Source organism: Leucopleurus acutus (assembly GCF_964270905.1).
Source record: "Leucopleurus acutus genome assembly, chromosome: 3".
NCBI lineage: Eukaryota > Metazoa > Chordata > Mammalia > Artiodactyla > Delphinidae > Leucopleurus > Leucopleurus acutus.
Window position 1 is genome coordinate 133,842,280 of NC_139145.1, and position 14,465 is coordinate 133,856,744.

The following is a 14,465-nucleotide window of genomic DNA, read 5'->3' on the forward strand; positions in this document are numbered from 1 at the left end:
ACCAAGAATTTCTTATGATTTTGCAGTCTGAACTGGGCTCAGCCAGGCAGTTCTTCTGCTCCATGAGGTATCTCCTCAGACTGGAACATCCAAAATGGTTTCTTTACTCACATGACTAGGTGCCTCGGCTGGGAGCTAGCAAGTCATCTCTCTCTCCACATGACTAGCTTAGGTTTCCTTTTATATGGTGATATTAGGGTGGTCAGACTTCTTACTTGACATATGGCTTCCAAGAGCAAGTATCTTGAGATAGTAAGCCCCAGTATACAAATTTTTATCAAGCCTCTGCTTGTATTACTCTTGCTAATGTCCCATTGGTTGAAGCAAGTCATGTGGCCAATTCAAAATCTGTATGGAAGGGGATTACAGAAAGGCATTAGTACTGGAAGGTGTACTTCATTACACTTCATTACGCATTACACCTAAGTACTCTGCATATCATAAAACATCTATGAACATGGGTGAACCTAGAGAACATTATGCTAAGTTAAATAAGCCAATCACAGAAAGACAAATACTACATTATGTCACTTATATGAGGTACCTAATACAGTCATATTCATAGAAACAGAGAATAGAATGGTAGTTACCAGGGGCTAAAGGGAGGAGGGGCAAATGGGGAAATGTTGCTTAATGGTTATAAAATTTCAGTTATGCAAGATAGCTAAGTTCTATACAGCTGCTATGCAACATAGTGCCTATAGTTAACAGTAGAGGACTGTACACACACACACAAAAATTTTTGGAGGTGATGGATATGTTTAGTACCTTGATCGTGGTGATGATATCATAGGTGTATGCATATGTCCAAACTCATCAAAATGGTGAGTCTGTGTGTGTGTGTGTGTATATATATATATATATATATATATATATATATATATATATATATATATACAGTAAATAATTAACATTTTAATAATATGTACATTAAATATGTGCAATTTTTAATGTATCAGTTATACCTCAATAAAGCTTAAAAATAAACAGGGCAAAAATCTGTGGAAACATCATCCCCACAAAAGCACTGTTTTTAAGGACAACACTAGTTTTTAACAGTTCTTTCATTTTTTTGCCTCTTTATGTAAATGTATTCTTCGGATCATGTAAGTTTAGACTTATTAATGTTGAGTTCCATTCATTTGTCCTTCACTGAACAGTAGAGAATGTGATTTTTGAGGCTTATGTGTCTACTGTTTCTGAGTGTAAAGAAATTATAAAAGCAGTGACACTTGATGATAGTTTTGACACCTTTTTCTAATTTTGATTTTTCAGATATTTGTTTTTTCTTTCTAGCCAAAAAAGGAAGAAAAAAATTTGGAAGTAAATATGAAAGAATGGATTTTGCGATATGCTGAACAACAAAATGAAGAAGAAAAGAGTGAGACTTCTAAAAGTTTAGAAGAGGAAAAATTTGACCCTGTGAGTAGAAATTTATATTGGGCTTCTAGCTGGATATACCTGGCAAAATATTTAACTTTTATAAGACTTAGTTTCCTCATTTTTAAATTGAGGAAACAGTTACCTCTAGGGGTTTATGTGAGGATTAGATAAAATAACAGGGAAAAAATGACACAAAATAACTGCTCAATATATGTTAATTACATTCCTCCCATGTTTAAAGAGATAATCACCAAGTATTTTTAAATGATTGTTCTGTGTAAGGAGTATGCTAAATTATTTGGTTAATTTTAAAAAGCACCTTCCTTTATAGAGGAAACCCATTGCCTGGAAAGAGAAAACCTATATATCATAAGATAAACTAAAAATATTAGGTTAAGTGAGGGCTTCCCTGGTGGCGCAGTGGTTGAGAGTCCGCCTGCCAATGCAGGCGACACGGGTTCGTACCCCGGTCCGGGAAGATCCCACATGCCGCGAAGCGGCTGGGCCCGTGAGCCATGGCCGCTGAGCCATGGCCGCTGAGCCTGCGCGTCCGGAGCCTGTGCGTCTGGAGCCTGTGCTCCGCAAAGTGAGAGGCCACAACAGTGAGAGGCCCGCCTACTGCAAAAAACAAAAACAAAATATTAGGTTAAGTGAAAAAAGCAAGTTGTAGGAAGAAAATAGCACAATACATATATCTGATAAAAGACTTCTGTCTAGAATTTATAAAGAAGTTTTAAAAGGACAACAGACACTTTACAGAAGTAGATATATGGATGGCCAATAAACATGTAAAAATAAGTTCAGCATCGCTAGTCATGGGAAAAATGAAAATGAAAACTGCAGTGACATACCACTATGTATTTATCAATCAAAATGGCTAAAATTAAAAAGATCAGTAATACCAAGTGTTGGGAGGATGTGAAGCCACTGAATACTCATACCCTGATTGTAAGTATAAAATGAAATGGTACAACCACTTTGCAAAACTGCTTGGCACTTTCTTATGAAGTTAGACATACACTTACCATATGACCTAACAATTTCATTCCTACGTTTTTACTCAAGAAAAATGAAAATGCCAACAAAAAAAGACTTGTAAGCAAATGTTCATAGCAGCTTTACTAATAACAGCCAAACACTGCAAGCAACTCTCAAAAACATTATATAAGAATGAAAACCAGGCAAAAATGAGTACATGCTGAACAATTTCATTATATTAAATTCTAGAAAAGTCATCTCTGCAAAATCTGTCTCTAATGAGAGGAAGCAGGTCAGTGGTTGCCTGACTACAGGGATGGAGGAAAGAGATTGACTGTTAGGCATGATGAGGAAACTTTTGGGGATGATGGCAATGTTTTATGTCTTGATTATGATGATGGTTACGTGGATGTATACATGTGTCAAACACACTCACTTATACACTTAAAATGACATTTTATTAGAAGTGAACCATACTTTTATTTTTATTTTTTTTTTTTTTTTTGCTGTACGCGGGCCTCTCACTGTTGTGGCCTCTCCCGTTGCGGAGCACAGGCTCCGGACGCGCAGGCTCCGCGGCATGTGGGATCTTCCCGGACCGGGGCACGAACCCGTATCCCCTGCATCGGCAGGCGGACTCCCAACCACTGCGCCACCAGGGAAGCCCTTGAACCATACTTTTATAAAGTTGATTTAGAAAGACAAAAAGGAAGTTGCAGAACAGCATGTGTAGTATAATGAACTCATGTGAGTAAAACAATATACACATACACATATATTTGCATTCTTATGTATGCAAAGGAAACATCGGGAGAGATACACAAGAAGCTATTACTAGTGATTAGGACTGGGGTTGGTAGGGTGGGAGGGAGACTTCTTTTTTATACTCCTCTGTATCCTCATAAGTTTTTTTTAACCACGTGCCTGTATTAAAGTAATATAAACAAAAATAATTTAGGACAGTACACATGTTACTTTGAGGTTCAGAGAAAGAGGTTTCTTCTGATAGGAACATTAGGTCAATACTTCAAAGAAAAAAGTGGGACTTGAAGGATGCATGAAGTGTGCATAGGCAGCAGAGAATGGGAAAATGACCCATATGGGTGAAATAATGTGAATAAGGGTACAGCAGTGGAATTGTGCAAGGGGCCTTTGAGTATTAAACAATAAACAGGATAAAATGTGTAGGTGAGTACTGGCCAATAGGAGTAAACAGGTGAATTAAACTGAGACTAGAAGATTTTGATGCCCAGAAAATGAATTTGACAGCTTTTCCTACTGATTGTGAAGAGTTGCCAGAAGTATGGGGGCAGGTGATCGACAAGAAGAATTTGACATTTTAGGGCAAATTTAGTAGTGTTTAAGGTGATTTGCAAAGGGTAGGGAGGCCATTTTGGCAGCTCTTGCACTTGCTCAGGTGTGAAATAATAAGGTGCCAAATTGTAATTTGGAAGAGAAACATTTAAAGCAAGAATCAGTAGAAATTGATGGTGTACTGAACATAAAGGTTAAGAAGCCAAAGTCAGCAAGAGATTCGTAGGTGGAGGGATGGTGGTATCAGTGCCATAGATAGGAAAGATTGACAGAACGAGTGTGATTTAGGTGAAATTGAGGCGATAGCCAACCCTTCTGTTACACTGTATTGATGTTTGCTTCTACACAAAATGGTCCCAGAATTCAGGTGGTTGTGCTTCCTCAGTTGTCTCTTTTCCCTTTGTCTCAGCGGTTGTCTTTCATAGCAGCACTGCACATGCCGTCTCCACCCAGAGCTTTAATGCTTCTCATCTGCTATCAACCTAACCTAAAGAAAAAAACAGTAATTTGAGTTTAGCTTTAACTCTGTCTAGTTTTTGCTCAGCAGAGTTAAGTCCTTAAGTTTTTTGTTTGTTTGTTTTATTTTATTAGTTCTTAAGTTTTATAGCACCCATCTTCCCCAGAGGCCTTTTTTTTTGTTTGTTTAATGTCCCTGGCTATCTTTCATAAGATAAAGATTATGGGAAGGTAACTTTCAGAAATGAGTATTATCCTATTATTGCATATGTAATCCTTTAAATACATGTATTTATAAAATGTATAAAAATTTAATTTTTCTTTTAACAGAAATGAGCTCATACTTACGTTTTATTCTGTAGTTCGCTTTATTTTATTTAACGTGTCAAGCAAGTTTCTCCATGTGGATCACCCTCATTCTTTTGCTACCTCACTTTTTTTCCCAGTGGCTGACTAGTTTTCTCTGTAGAGATGTACCACACTTGATTTCCAGTTTTCCTTTTCAATTAGTACTGCAGTAAACATCTATGTACCTGCAAATCTGCACATTTGTATCATTTCTCTATGAAAAATTTCTAAAAGATTTGTTGGATCAAAGAATAAGATCAAAAGATCACAGGGTTTGATATAATACATTGACAATAGATAAACTAATCTTGCTCTTCTTTTTATTTCTTTATCATCATCTTATTTGGAACAACAGAATGAAAGGTACTTGCACCTTGCAGCAAAACTTCTGGATGCAAAGGAGCAAGCAGCTACCTTTAAATTAGAAAAAAACAAGCAAGGCCAAAAAGAGGCTCAAGAAAAAATAAGGAAATTTCAAAGAGGTAAACACTTTAAAATTCTCAGACGTATAAATGTCTCTTCTTTATTGGCCTTCCTAGGATGGAGGTTGCCTCTTTTTAATATGTCTGCTCTTTCCTAACAGTTTATAATTGGAATTGGCAAACTTTTTGCAACAAGCCAAATAGTAAATATTTTAGGTTTTGCAATTTGTTATAATTACTTAACTCTGCTGTCACAGCATAAAAGCAGCCATAAACAATACATAAACAAATGGTTATGTTCTCATAAAACTTTATGGATGCTGAAATTTCATATATAATTTTCACATGTCACCAAATATATCTTTTTGTCTTTTTCAACCAGTTAAAACAGGTAAAAATCATTCTTAGCCCACAGGCCATATGGAAATAGGCAGCAGGGCTGGATTTGGCCTGCAGACCATAGTTTGTTAACCTCAGATGTATACCATAAAATACCATCTCCATTCAAGAACAAGAGGTGGATATAATTCCATGTGTATTTATTTCTAGTGAAGATGTTTTTCCTGGCCTTCTACATCTGTTAAGTAATTGTTCTGAAAATGTTAGTATATGATGTGAAAATAAATTGCCTCTGACTTCTAGCACAAATTCCTAGAAGGAAGTGTTGAATAATTGACTACAAGGAAAAAGAAGGAATGTTGTTTTTTTAAACCAATTTTTGCAAAGTAAAAAGGCATGAAAAACAAATATAATAAAACAAAAATAAGCATCATGGTTTTTTTGGTAGAAATGGAAACTTTAGAAGACCATCCAGTATTCAATCCAGCCATAAAGATTTCACATCAACAGAATGAAAGGAAGAAGCCTCCTGTAGCCACAGAAGGGGAAAGTGCTTTGAACTTTAATTTATTTGAAAAATCTACAGCTGCTACTGAAGAAGAGAAAGGTAAAATGAAGGGAAAGTGTTCCAGGGTATAATTTGTAAATAGAAAAATGTCAAGGACTATATAATTGAGAAATTGTTACTTTGTATTCCAGCAAACTACATAAGATGGCAGTAAAGTTATGCTTCCACATACTGTCTTGGAAAAATAATAATTATGATAACTTGTATAGCATTTTGTAATTACAAACATCTTGCTTCGGCCTCATCTCTCTTCAGTCCCTCCTCCAAACTCCTGCCAGAATTATCTTTCCATAACACAGATCAAAATGTGAGTTCCCTGTTAAAAATTTTAATCACTTAGCAAGTTCAAACCCTGTATCATGGCACTGAAGATCCTTTCCACCTTATTCTCCCAGCTATGTACTACAGCTACATCATTCTTTAAAACATATATTGTTTCATGGCTCCATGACTTTGCTCATCCTGTTTTCCCCTTCTTGGCCAACCTTTCCCTTGCTTAGAGGCTTGAATCAAACAGCACCTCTTCTTTAAACCTTCCCTGATTCCTGCTGTGCCACCAGAGTTGTGTAAGTGTGCTCTTCTTTGTGCTCATAGGTAAATTATTGATATAGCTAGTATATTTATCAGTCTGTAATATAGTCAGTTGAGTCCCACACTAAATTGTCAGTTCTTTTAATTGTACATTCTTTCTACAAATATTTATTGAATTTTTATTGTTCATAATATCAGGTGCTACATGTACAGTTATTAGCAAAATAACTTGATCTTTGCTCTCTTCAAGTATACAGTCTAGCAGGGACTGTAAGCTTTAAACAGACATAGATACACAGTTACAAACTGTGATGTGTGCTGTTGAAGAAAGAAAACTGGCTTCCAATAATAGAGCTAATAAGGGGGCCTAATTTGCATTGGGGAAACCTTGCTAAGGTCTTGCTCTGAGATCTGACAGATGATTAGGTATTAGCCTGGTAATGAGTTGGTGGAAAGAACTTCTAAGGAAGGAGACAGTACATTGGAAGTCTAAGGTGGAAAAGAGCTTAGGGCATCACTATTCAACAGAACACACTATGATGGGAATGTTCTGTATCTGCACTATCCAATGTGGTAGCTACTAGCCAAATATGAGTACAGTTGACCCTTGAACAACGTAGGGGTTACGGCCGCTGACCCCTGTGCAGTCAAAAATCTGCGTATAACTTTTGACTTAAACATAATACTATGTTTAAGTCAAACATAAATACTAATAGCCTACTAATGACTGGAAGCCTTAGTGATAACAGTTGATTAACATATTTTGCATGTTATATGTATTAATATACTATATTATTACAATCAAGTAAGCTAGAGAAAGAAAAACATTATTAAGGAAATCATAACAAAGAGAAAATACATTTACAGTACTGTACTGTATAGATTCTGTGAGTTTATGTTATCTATGTACAAGATGAATCGTCTGTCAGTACCTATATCAACATTGTCTTATATGGTTCAAAACACTGTAGATGTTATATGTATTACTAACATGAGACATCAAAAATGAAAAGATAATGTGAAGTTCTTAGTTGTTTATAGGTATAATGATTCATGCATTAATAACGAAGAAGCAGCAATATGATTGCTTTAATGGTACCCTAGTGTAATCAATACAACTGCTTTACTTCACTGTTAGTTTAGCCTTATACACTAATGAAAGAATCATTATAAAATTTTTATGGCATACAGTATTACAGTAGTATTCATAATATACTATTGGAAACACTGTTAACATTTTTTAAAAAACGACTTACCTATGATGATAGGCTGATATGCAGTTTCTCCAATTATGAGAGAGAGGCATTCTATAAGGTAATTCTTTGAAAGCAAAGTTATAAAACAAAGAAAATAACACATTATTAATTTTATATTAATTATCACCTCATGCCTGTGTAAGGATAGGCTATCCACTTCAATATAAGTCTTACACATGATGTTCTTCATGTGTGTTTTTGTATATTTATTGAAAAAAAATCTGCATATAAGTGGACCTGTACAGTTCAAACCTGTGTTGTTCAAGGGTCAACTATATCGAGCACTTGAAATGTGACTAGTATAACTGAGAAACTGAAATTTTAATTAATTTAAATTTAGCCACATGTGGCTGGTGGCTACTGTATTGAGCCAGGCAGGTTTAGAGCATTTAAGGAATTGACTCATGACCAGTATGGCTACAGCATAGCGAGCATGATGGAAGACTGACAACAAATAGGCAGGGGTGGGCCACAGAGGGCTTTTAGGTACTAGTGAAGAATTTGGACTTTATCTTATATGCAACATGAAGCCATTGACAGTGGTGGTAGTGGCAGCTGTTAAGCAGAGAAATGACATCTGATTTATATCTTTTCAAAAGATAGTCTACCAAACATTGTAATTCAGAGTATTCTAAACAATTCATTGCATGAATTGTGTCATAGATATTTTACAAGAACACATAACTTAAGATACTTTTTTAAAAAGATCCAGATTTTCACTGATTCTGTCCATCAAGAGGATTTCCTTACATCACTTAAAGAAGAGCAAGCCTTTCTGTCTGTCTTTTTTTAAACCTATTCTCTTCTAAAAGTCTGTTCCCAAAAGTGAGAGAACATTAATCTCTCAAAAGAGACTGTATATTACTACATAACCATTTTTAAAGAACCAATCTTTATCATTTTAGAGAAAAAGAAAGAACCTCATGATGTAAGAAATTTTGACTATACTGCTCGAAGCTGGACTGGAAAATCTCCCAAACAATTTCTGATCGATTGGGTCAGGAAGAATCTTCCCAAGAGTCCAAATCCTTCCTTTGAAAAAGTTGCAGTAGGTAGATACTGGAAATGTAGGTATGTTTTTGGTTAACTGAATGAACTTATAGAAAAATCTAAGATGAAAATCTTTTTTTTTCTGATGAGTTAAGTAGATATTTAGGAAGCTAATTCCACATCTCAGATTGATAGTGCTTATAAGTCATTATGTAGTATGATGTCTTCCATGGGAATATTTAATTTAAATAATTTAACTACAGTTCAATGTTAATGGAATTCTGACCTTTTCTACTTCATCAATTTTATTTTAAAATATTTTTGGTTTCTTTGTAGGGTAAGGGTAATCAAGTCTGAAGATGATGTACTGGTAGTATGCCCTACAATCTTAACAGAAGATGGCATGCAAGCTCAGCACCTGGGAGCTACTTTAGCTCTTTATCGTTTAGTGAAAGGGCAGGTGAGACTTTTTAGACCTAAGTGTTTCAAAAATCATTTCTGGGAGCTTCCCTCGTGGCACAGTGGTTGAGAGTCTGCCTGCCGATGCAGGGGACACAGGTTCGTGCCCCAGTCCGGGAAGATCCCACAGGCTGCGGAGCGGCTGGGCCCGTGAGCCATGGCCACTGAGCCTGCGCGTCCGGAGCCTGTGCTCCGCAACGGGAGAGGCCACAGCAGTGAGAATCCCGCATACCGCAAAAAAAAAAAAAAAAAAAAAATCATTTCTGGAGTAATGGGTATATTTTGTCAACATAAAACTGTATCTGCATGTGGAAGTTAGTTTTTAATTATGGCCCTTTGTGCCAATTTTCTCTTACTGAATGCTTCTGATTAATCCTTGTTTCTGCTTATTTATAATTTTGACTTCCTCTCACTTCTAAACATAGTTCAATCTTTCTCTCAGACCAGAGACTCTGAACCATTTGGTCCAGCTCTATAAGCTATACTAATTTACAGATTAAAAAATAGTTGTGCTAGAATGGTTGAATTAAGGAGAGTTTTTAAACATTTGTTTTCCTTTAATGTTATATTGTCTCTCAACTTTAAAAAATTAGACACTGGTTCCAGTTTTCACTTTTAGGTTACATTGACTATAAGCTTCCAGTTTAAGGAAAGATGAAAATAAAGTATTACTGAAGAGAGCACTTTTAAGAGAACACAATGCTCTTTTTTTTGGTTGGGGGGTATTGTCAACATCTCCTTTTTATAATAAAAATATAATACATATTTTATATATATATATAATATATATTTTATATTTATATAATATATAATATATATTTTATAATATATCTTTCTTCATGGGGAATTAGAACTACTGAAAATTTAGGCACTGATTAAGTGGAACTCCAACAATAGTTCTTTTCCATTTTGTGTCAGTAAAAGTGCTTAATGTCTTTATTTCCCTCATTTTGCAGAATAAGGTATCATAAGCTAAGCTTAATTGATGGAAGTGACTATCAGTGTTACAGAAATAATTGCGGGCTCTTTTATAACACAGAATTAAGATAACTTAGTTTCATCCAGTGGAGTTCATTTAAAATACTTTGACCTGTAATACACAACTGCTGGAATCTCAGAGGGAACTTTGTTTTAAAGATGCATTATGGATCATCTGCATATTTAAATAACACCACTATATGAATAAATAATAAACATGTATTTAATAGTTTATTGTGTTCCAGGAATAAGCACGTTACATGATTAACTTAGTTTACCTCAGAGTATGCCTGTAAGGGAGGTACTATTATTAGCCCCATTTTACAAATTTAGAAACTAAGACACCAAGAAGTTAAGTTACTTGCCCAAGGTCACACAGCTAGTAAGTCTAGAAGCCTGAATATATGCTATTTATAAATTTGCATCATATACATGTATATCTTATATTAAAGTAGTAACACTACTTTAAGAGACATTTTAAGAAGAAGGCAGCTATCCTTTTAAGTTCTAACCTATTGAATTTTGGTGTCCAGTAGTTAGTGAAAACGACATAACTACTGTGTTTTCCCTTTATAGTCAGTTCATCAGTTACTGCCGCCCACTTACCGAGATGTCTGGCTGGAGTGGAGTGATGCGGAAAAGAGAAAGGAACAGTTAAATAAAATGGAGACCAATAAACCACGTGACCTTTTCATTGCCAAACTTCTGAATAAACTGAAGCAGCAGCAGCAACAGCAACAACAGCAATCTGAGAATACGAGAGAAACCTCTGAAGATCCTGAGGAATCTTGGGAAAATTTAGTTTCTGATGAGGATTTTTCTGCACTGTCCTTGGAATCAGAAAAGGCAGAAGATTTGGAGCCAGTTAGAAACCTCTTTAGAAAGTTGCAAAGCACACCTAAGTACCAGAGACTGCTAAAGGAACGGCAACAGTTACCTGTGTTCAAACACAGGAACTCAATTGTCGAAACTCTTAGAAGGCACCGGGCTGTGGTGGTGGCAGGTGAAACAGGGAGCGGCAAGAGTACTCAAGTGCCACATTTCCTGTTGGAGGACCTGCTTCTGAACGAGTGGCAAACAAGTAGATGCAGCATTGTCTGCACCCAGCCCCGGCGGGTCTCAGCAGTGAGCTTAGCCACAAGAGTGTGTGAGGAACTGGGCTGTGAAAATGGACCTGGAGGAAAGGTGAGACACTGTTCAACCTCACCTCAGAGAGTGCTGACCTCACTCAACCTGTGCCCTTGGGACCCAAATGGAAGCCTGTGCCGTATATGAGTTTTGACCAATGCTGTTTGTTCAGTAGCGTATCTCAGGTGTTTCTCGTGTTTTCTTGGATAGATGTGATATTATGCCACTCTCCTTTATATGAAAAGGACTGTCAGTAATTATCATTAAAATTCTCACATAAAAGGAAAAATATATGCACTTTAATAATTGAGTATTCAAATATATTACATACTAAGTTGATCATTCAAAGAATATAAACACAAGCATAACTATTAATATCAGATATCCCAAGTATTTGGAAATCTTTTCTGTGGGATGTATTCCTGAATGATTTTCATTAGTTCAGTGAACAGAAGGAAAAAACAATATAAAAGAAAATGCCAGACTATTTTCAAATCCTGTATATAAAAGAAATAATAGAAAAAGTACTTAAATATCTATTGTCACACACTTTGCGATAAAAGTATACACAAAACTGGTCAGACCTTAACCGGAGTGACTGCAAAGTATAGGAATTAGTAAAATTGCTTTAGAACCAAATGTAATGAATTCCCAGTTCATATAACTCAGTTTAATTATACTTTGAATTGTTCTTTATAAATATGATACTTAACATCTTTGTCTCTATCTTTAAGTTAGGTATCCCTTCATTGAAAAACATTTTATTTGGCAATTTTTCTTGGTTTCTCTCACGAAATGAAAGAGGAAAAAGGACATAATTTCTGTCTTATAAGGAATTTACATTAAGGGGATGACAGACATGTTTACAAGTATAACAAAGGAATGACTGAAGGAGAAAGAAAATGTGATGGGAATAGACGTGACTTCAGGATTCCCATCAGGCACCACTGGTTTTTTTTGTTTTTGTTTTTGTTTTCTTGCGGTACGCGGGCCTCTCACTGTTGTGGCCTCTCCCATTGCAGAGCACAGGCTCCGGACGCGCAGGCTCAGCGGCCATGGCTCACGGGCCCAGCCGCTCCGCGGCATGTGGGATCTTCCCGGACCGGGGCACGAAGCCGTGTCCCCTGCATTGGCAGGCGGACTCTCAACCACTGCGCCACCAGGGAAGCCCCCCACCACTGGTTTTTAATGGTTGCAGCTTTTATGAGATCTTGATAGAAAAGTGGACCAAATTGTAGGAGCGTCTCTAAAATTCCCTTCCTTGGTACCTCAATATTTTGCTCCAAGATAATTTAATAAGAAATTGATTAAATCTATTAATATTTTCGTAATAATGTTAATGGTACTCAAAGCAGGTAAACAGCTTTTTGTTTCAAAACTGATAAAAGGTTTTTCTTGTTTAAAATTGCCGAAACTGGGGGCTTCCCTGGTGGCGCAGTGGTTGAGAGTCCGCCTGCCGATGCAGGGGACACGGCTTCGTGCCCCGGTCCGGGAAGATCCCACATGCCGCGGAACGGCTGGGCCCGTGAGCCATGGCTGCTGAGCCTGGGCGTCCGGAGCCCGTGCTCCGCAATGGAAGAGGCCACAACAGTGAGAGGTCTGCGTACCGCAAAAAAAAACAAAAATTAAAATTGCCGAAACTAATTTTATAGTTTTATATAATTGAAGACCATGGGAAAGTAATAAATTGCACTAAACAAATTTACTTAGACTGCTCCATATAGTAGCAGGATCAGCACCTGTACTTTTTAAAGCTTGTTTCCTAGATCATTTGTGAGACTCTAATCTTGGCCTTGTGTTTTCCCTTCAGAATTCTTTGTGTGGATATCAGATCCGGATGGAGTCTCGAGTGAGTGAATCTACCAGGTTACTCTACTGTACAACAGGGGTTTTGCTAAGAAAACTTCAAGAAGATGGTCTCCTAACTAATGTGTCTCACGTTATTGTAGATGAGGTGAGTTGATTCTGTAGTCATGTTCAGAAAAAAATTCTAAACATTTTTGAATTTAAAAGATGTTACTTCTAAAACTAGCTAACATTTTCTTCATGCTTAAATGCCAGACACTTTACATATAATTATTTAATTTCCTCTACATATAATAATTTCTCTAACAAATGTGTCTCCTGTAAATTGATTTATTTAACAAATGCTGTATAACATTTGCTGTATGCGAGGTGCTATTTTAAGGACTTCATATTTACAACTTCATTTAATCTTTCCAGCAATCCAGTGGAGTAGATATTATTATCCCTATTTTACAGTTGAGGAAACTGAGGCACACAGATTAAATAGCTTGCTCAAATTCACACAGCCAATAAGCTCTACAACTGGGGGTTCAAACCCAGGCAGTACATCTGCAGCCATCTCTTACCAGTCTGCTGCCTCTCAACTACATTTGTTAAAGGATTTTCTCGGATTCTTATAAAAAACAAGGAATCCTCATCGGTATGTCATTTTCCCTATAGATATACCCCTACTTGAATCAAATTTGAATGCACACTAAAATTGAATTATGCCAAAAGTTTCACATTAGAATTATTTTAAATGGTATTCTAGCCTAGTACATGTTAAACTGACGTGCTTTGTACATAATTTTTTGAAAAAAATAAGATATACAGCATTTCTTTTATTCAAAAATGGAAATTTTTTTCAGTTTTCTCAGATGTAAAGTTTCTATGAATGTCTGTTAATTCACCAAGTTCAGAAGGTATTAGTGAAAGTTCAGTCATTCTTTGATTTTTAATTAATAGACTATACATAGATTATTGGGTTATTTTCCTCATTTTGGTTAGTAAGTATTAGAAGTATAGCGAGATACAAAAATGAAAATAAAAATTATCTGTAGTCTCATCCAGAAAAAAAATTAATATTGACATTTGTGCATTTATATATGTGTATGTTTAGCATGTGCGATATTTATTTTATAATTCTTTCACATCATTAGTCTACAAAAACACTATTTTTTAATAGCTTTATAGAAATATATAATTTGGATGTCCCATAATTTATTTAACCATTTTCCTGTTGTTGGACAAGTTTAGGGTAAGATGTTTTTAAATACAATAATTTTGGTTATAGATGAGTGATGGGAATTCATTTTTATCTAAGGGGTCTTTAATCTTCAGTGGGGGGAAGGAAGGAGTTATACTGTTATCACTAAGATGTCAAAAAGAAAGAGGATGTATGGCTGCTTGATTGAGCAGGCCCATTGGTAACTTGCTCCTGGCAGTGTTGGGTGGGGAATGGGGTGTCACAGTTGCAGCTGTGCATGGCTAAGACCTAGATTTTATCAGTATCCTCAAGAATCAACTTAA

At 36.1% G+C, this 14,465-nt stretch overlaps 1 protein-coding gene across 1 annotated transcript in view; it reads left to right on the forward strand.

Moving 5' to 3' along the window:
• DHX29 (DExH-box helicase 29) overlaps positions 1 to 14,465 on the forward strand; it is a 48,129-nt gene that overhangs the window by 11,486 nt on the left and 22,178 nt on the right. The window contains exons 6-12 of the mRNA XM_082836322.1: positions 1,297 to 1,422; positions 4,835 to 4,961; positions 5,689 to 5,847; positions 8,501 to 8,666; positions 8,922 to 9,045; positions 10,599 to 11,207; positions 12,961 to 13,104. Of these exons, the coding sequence (XP_082692448.1) occupies positions 1,297 to 1,422; positions 4,835 to 4,961; positions 5,689 to 5,847; positions 8,501 to 8,666; positions 8,922 to 9,045; positions 10,599 to 11,207; positions 12,961 to 13,104 (1,455 nt within the window). The remainder of the gene's footprint in view (positions 1 to 1,296; positions 1,423 to 4,834; positions 4,962 to 5,688; positions 5,848 to 8,500; positions 8,667 to 8,921; positions 9,046 to 10,598; positions 11,208 to 12,960; positions 13,105 to 14,465) is intronic.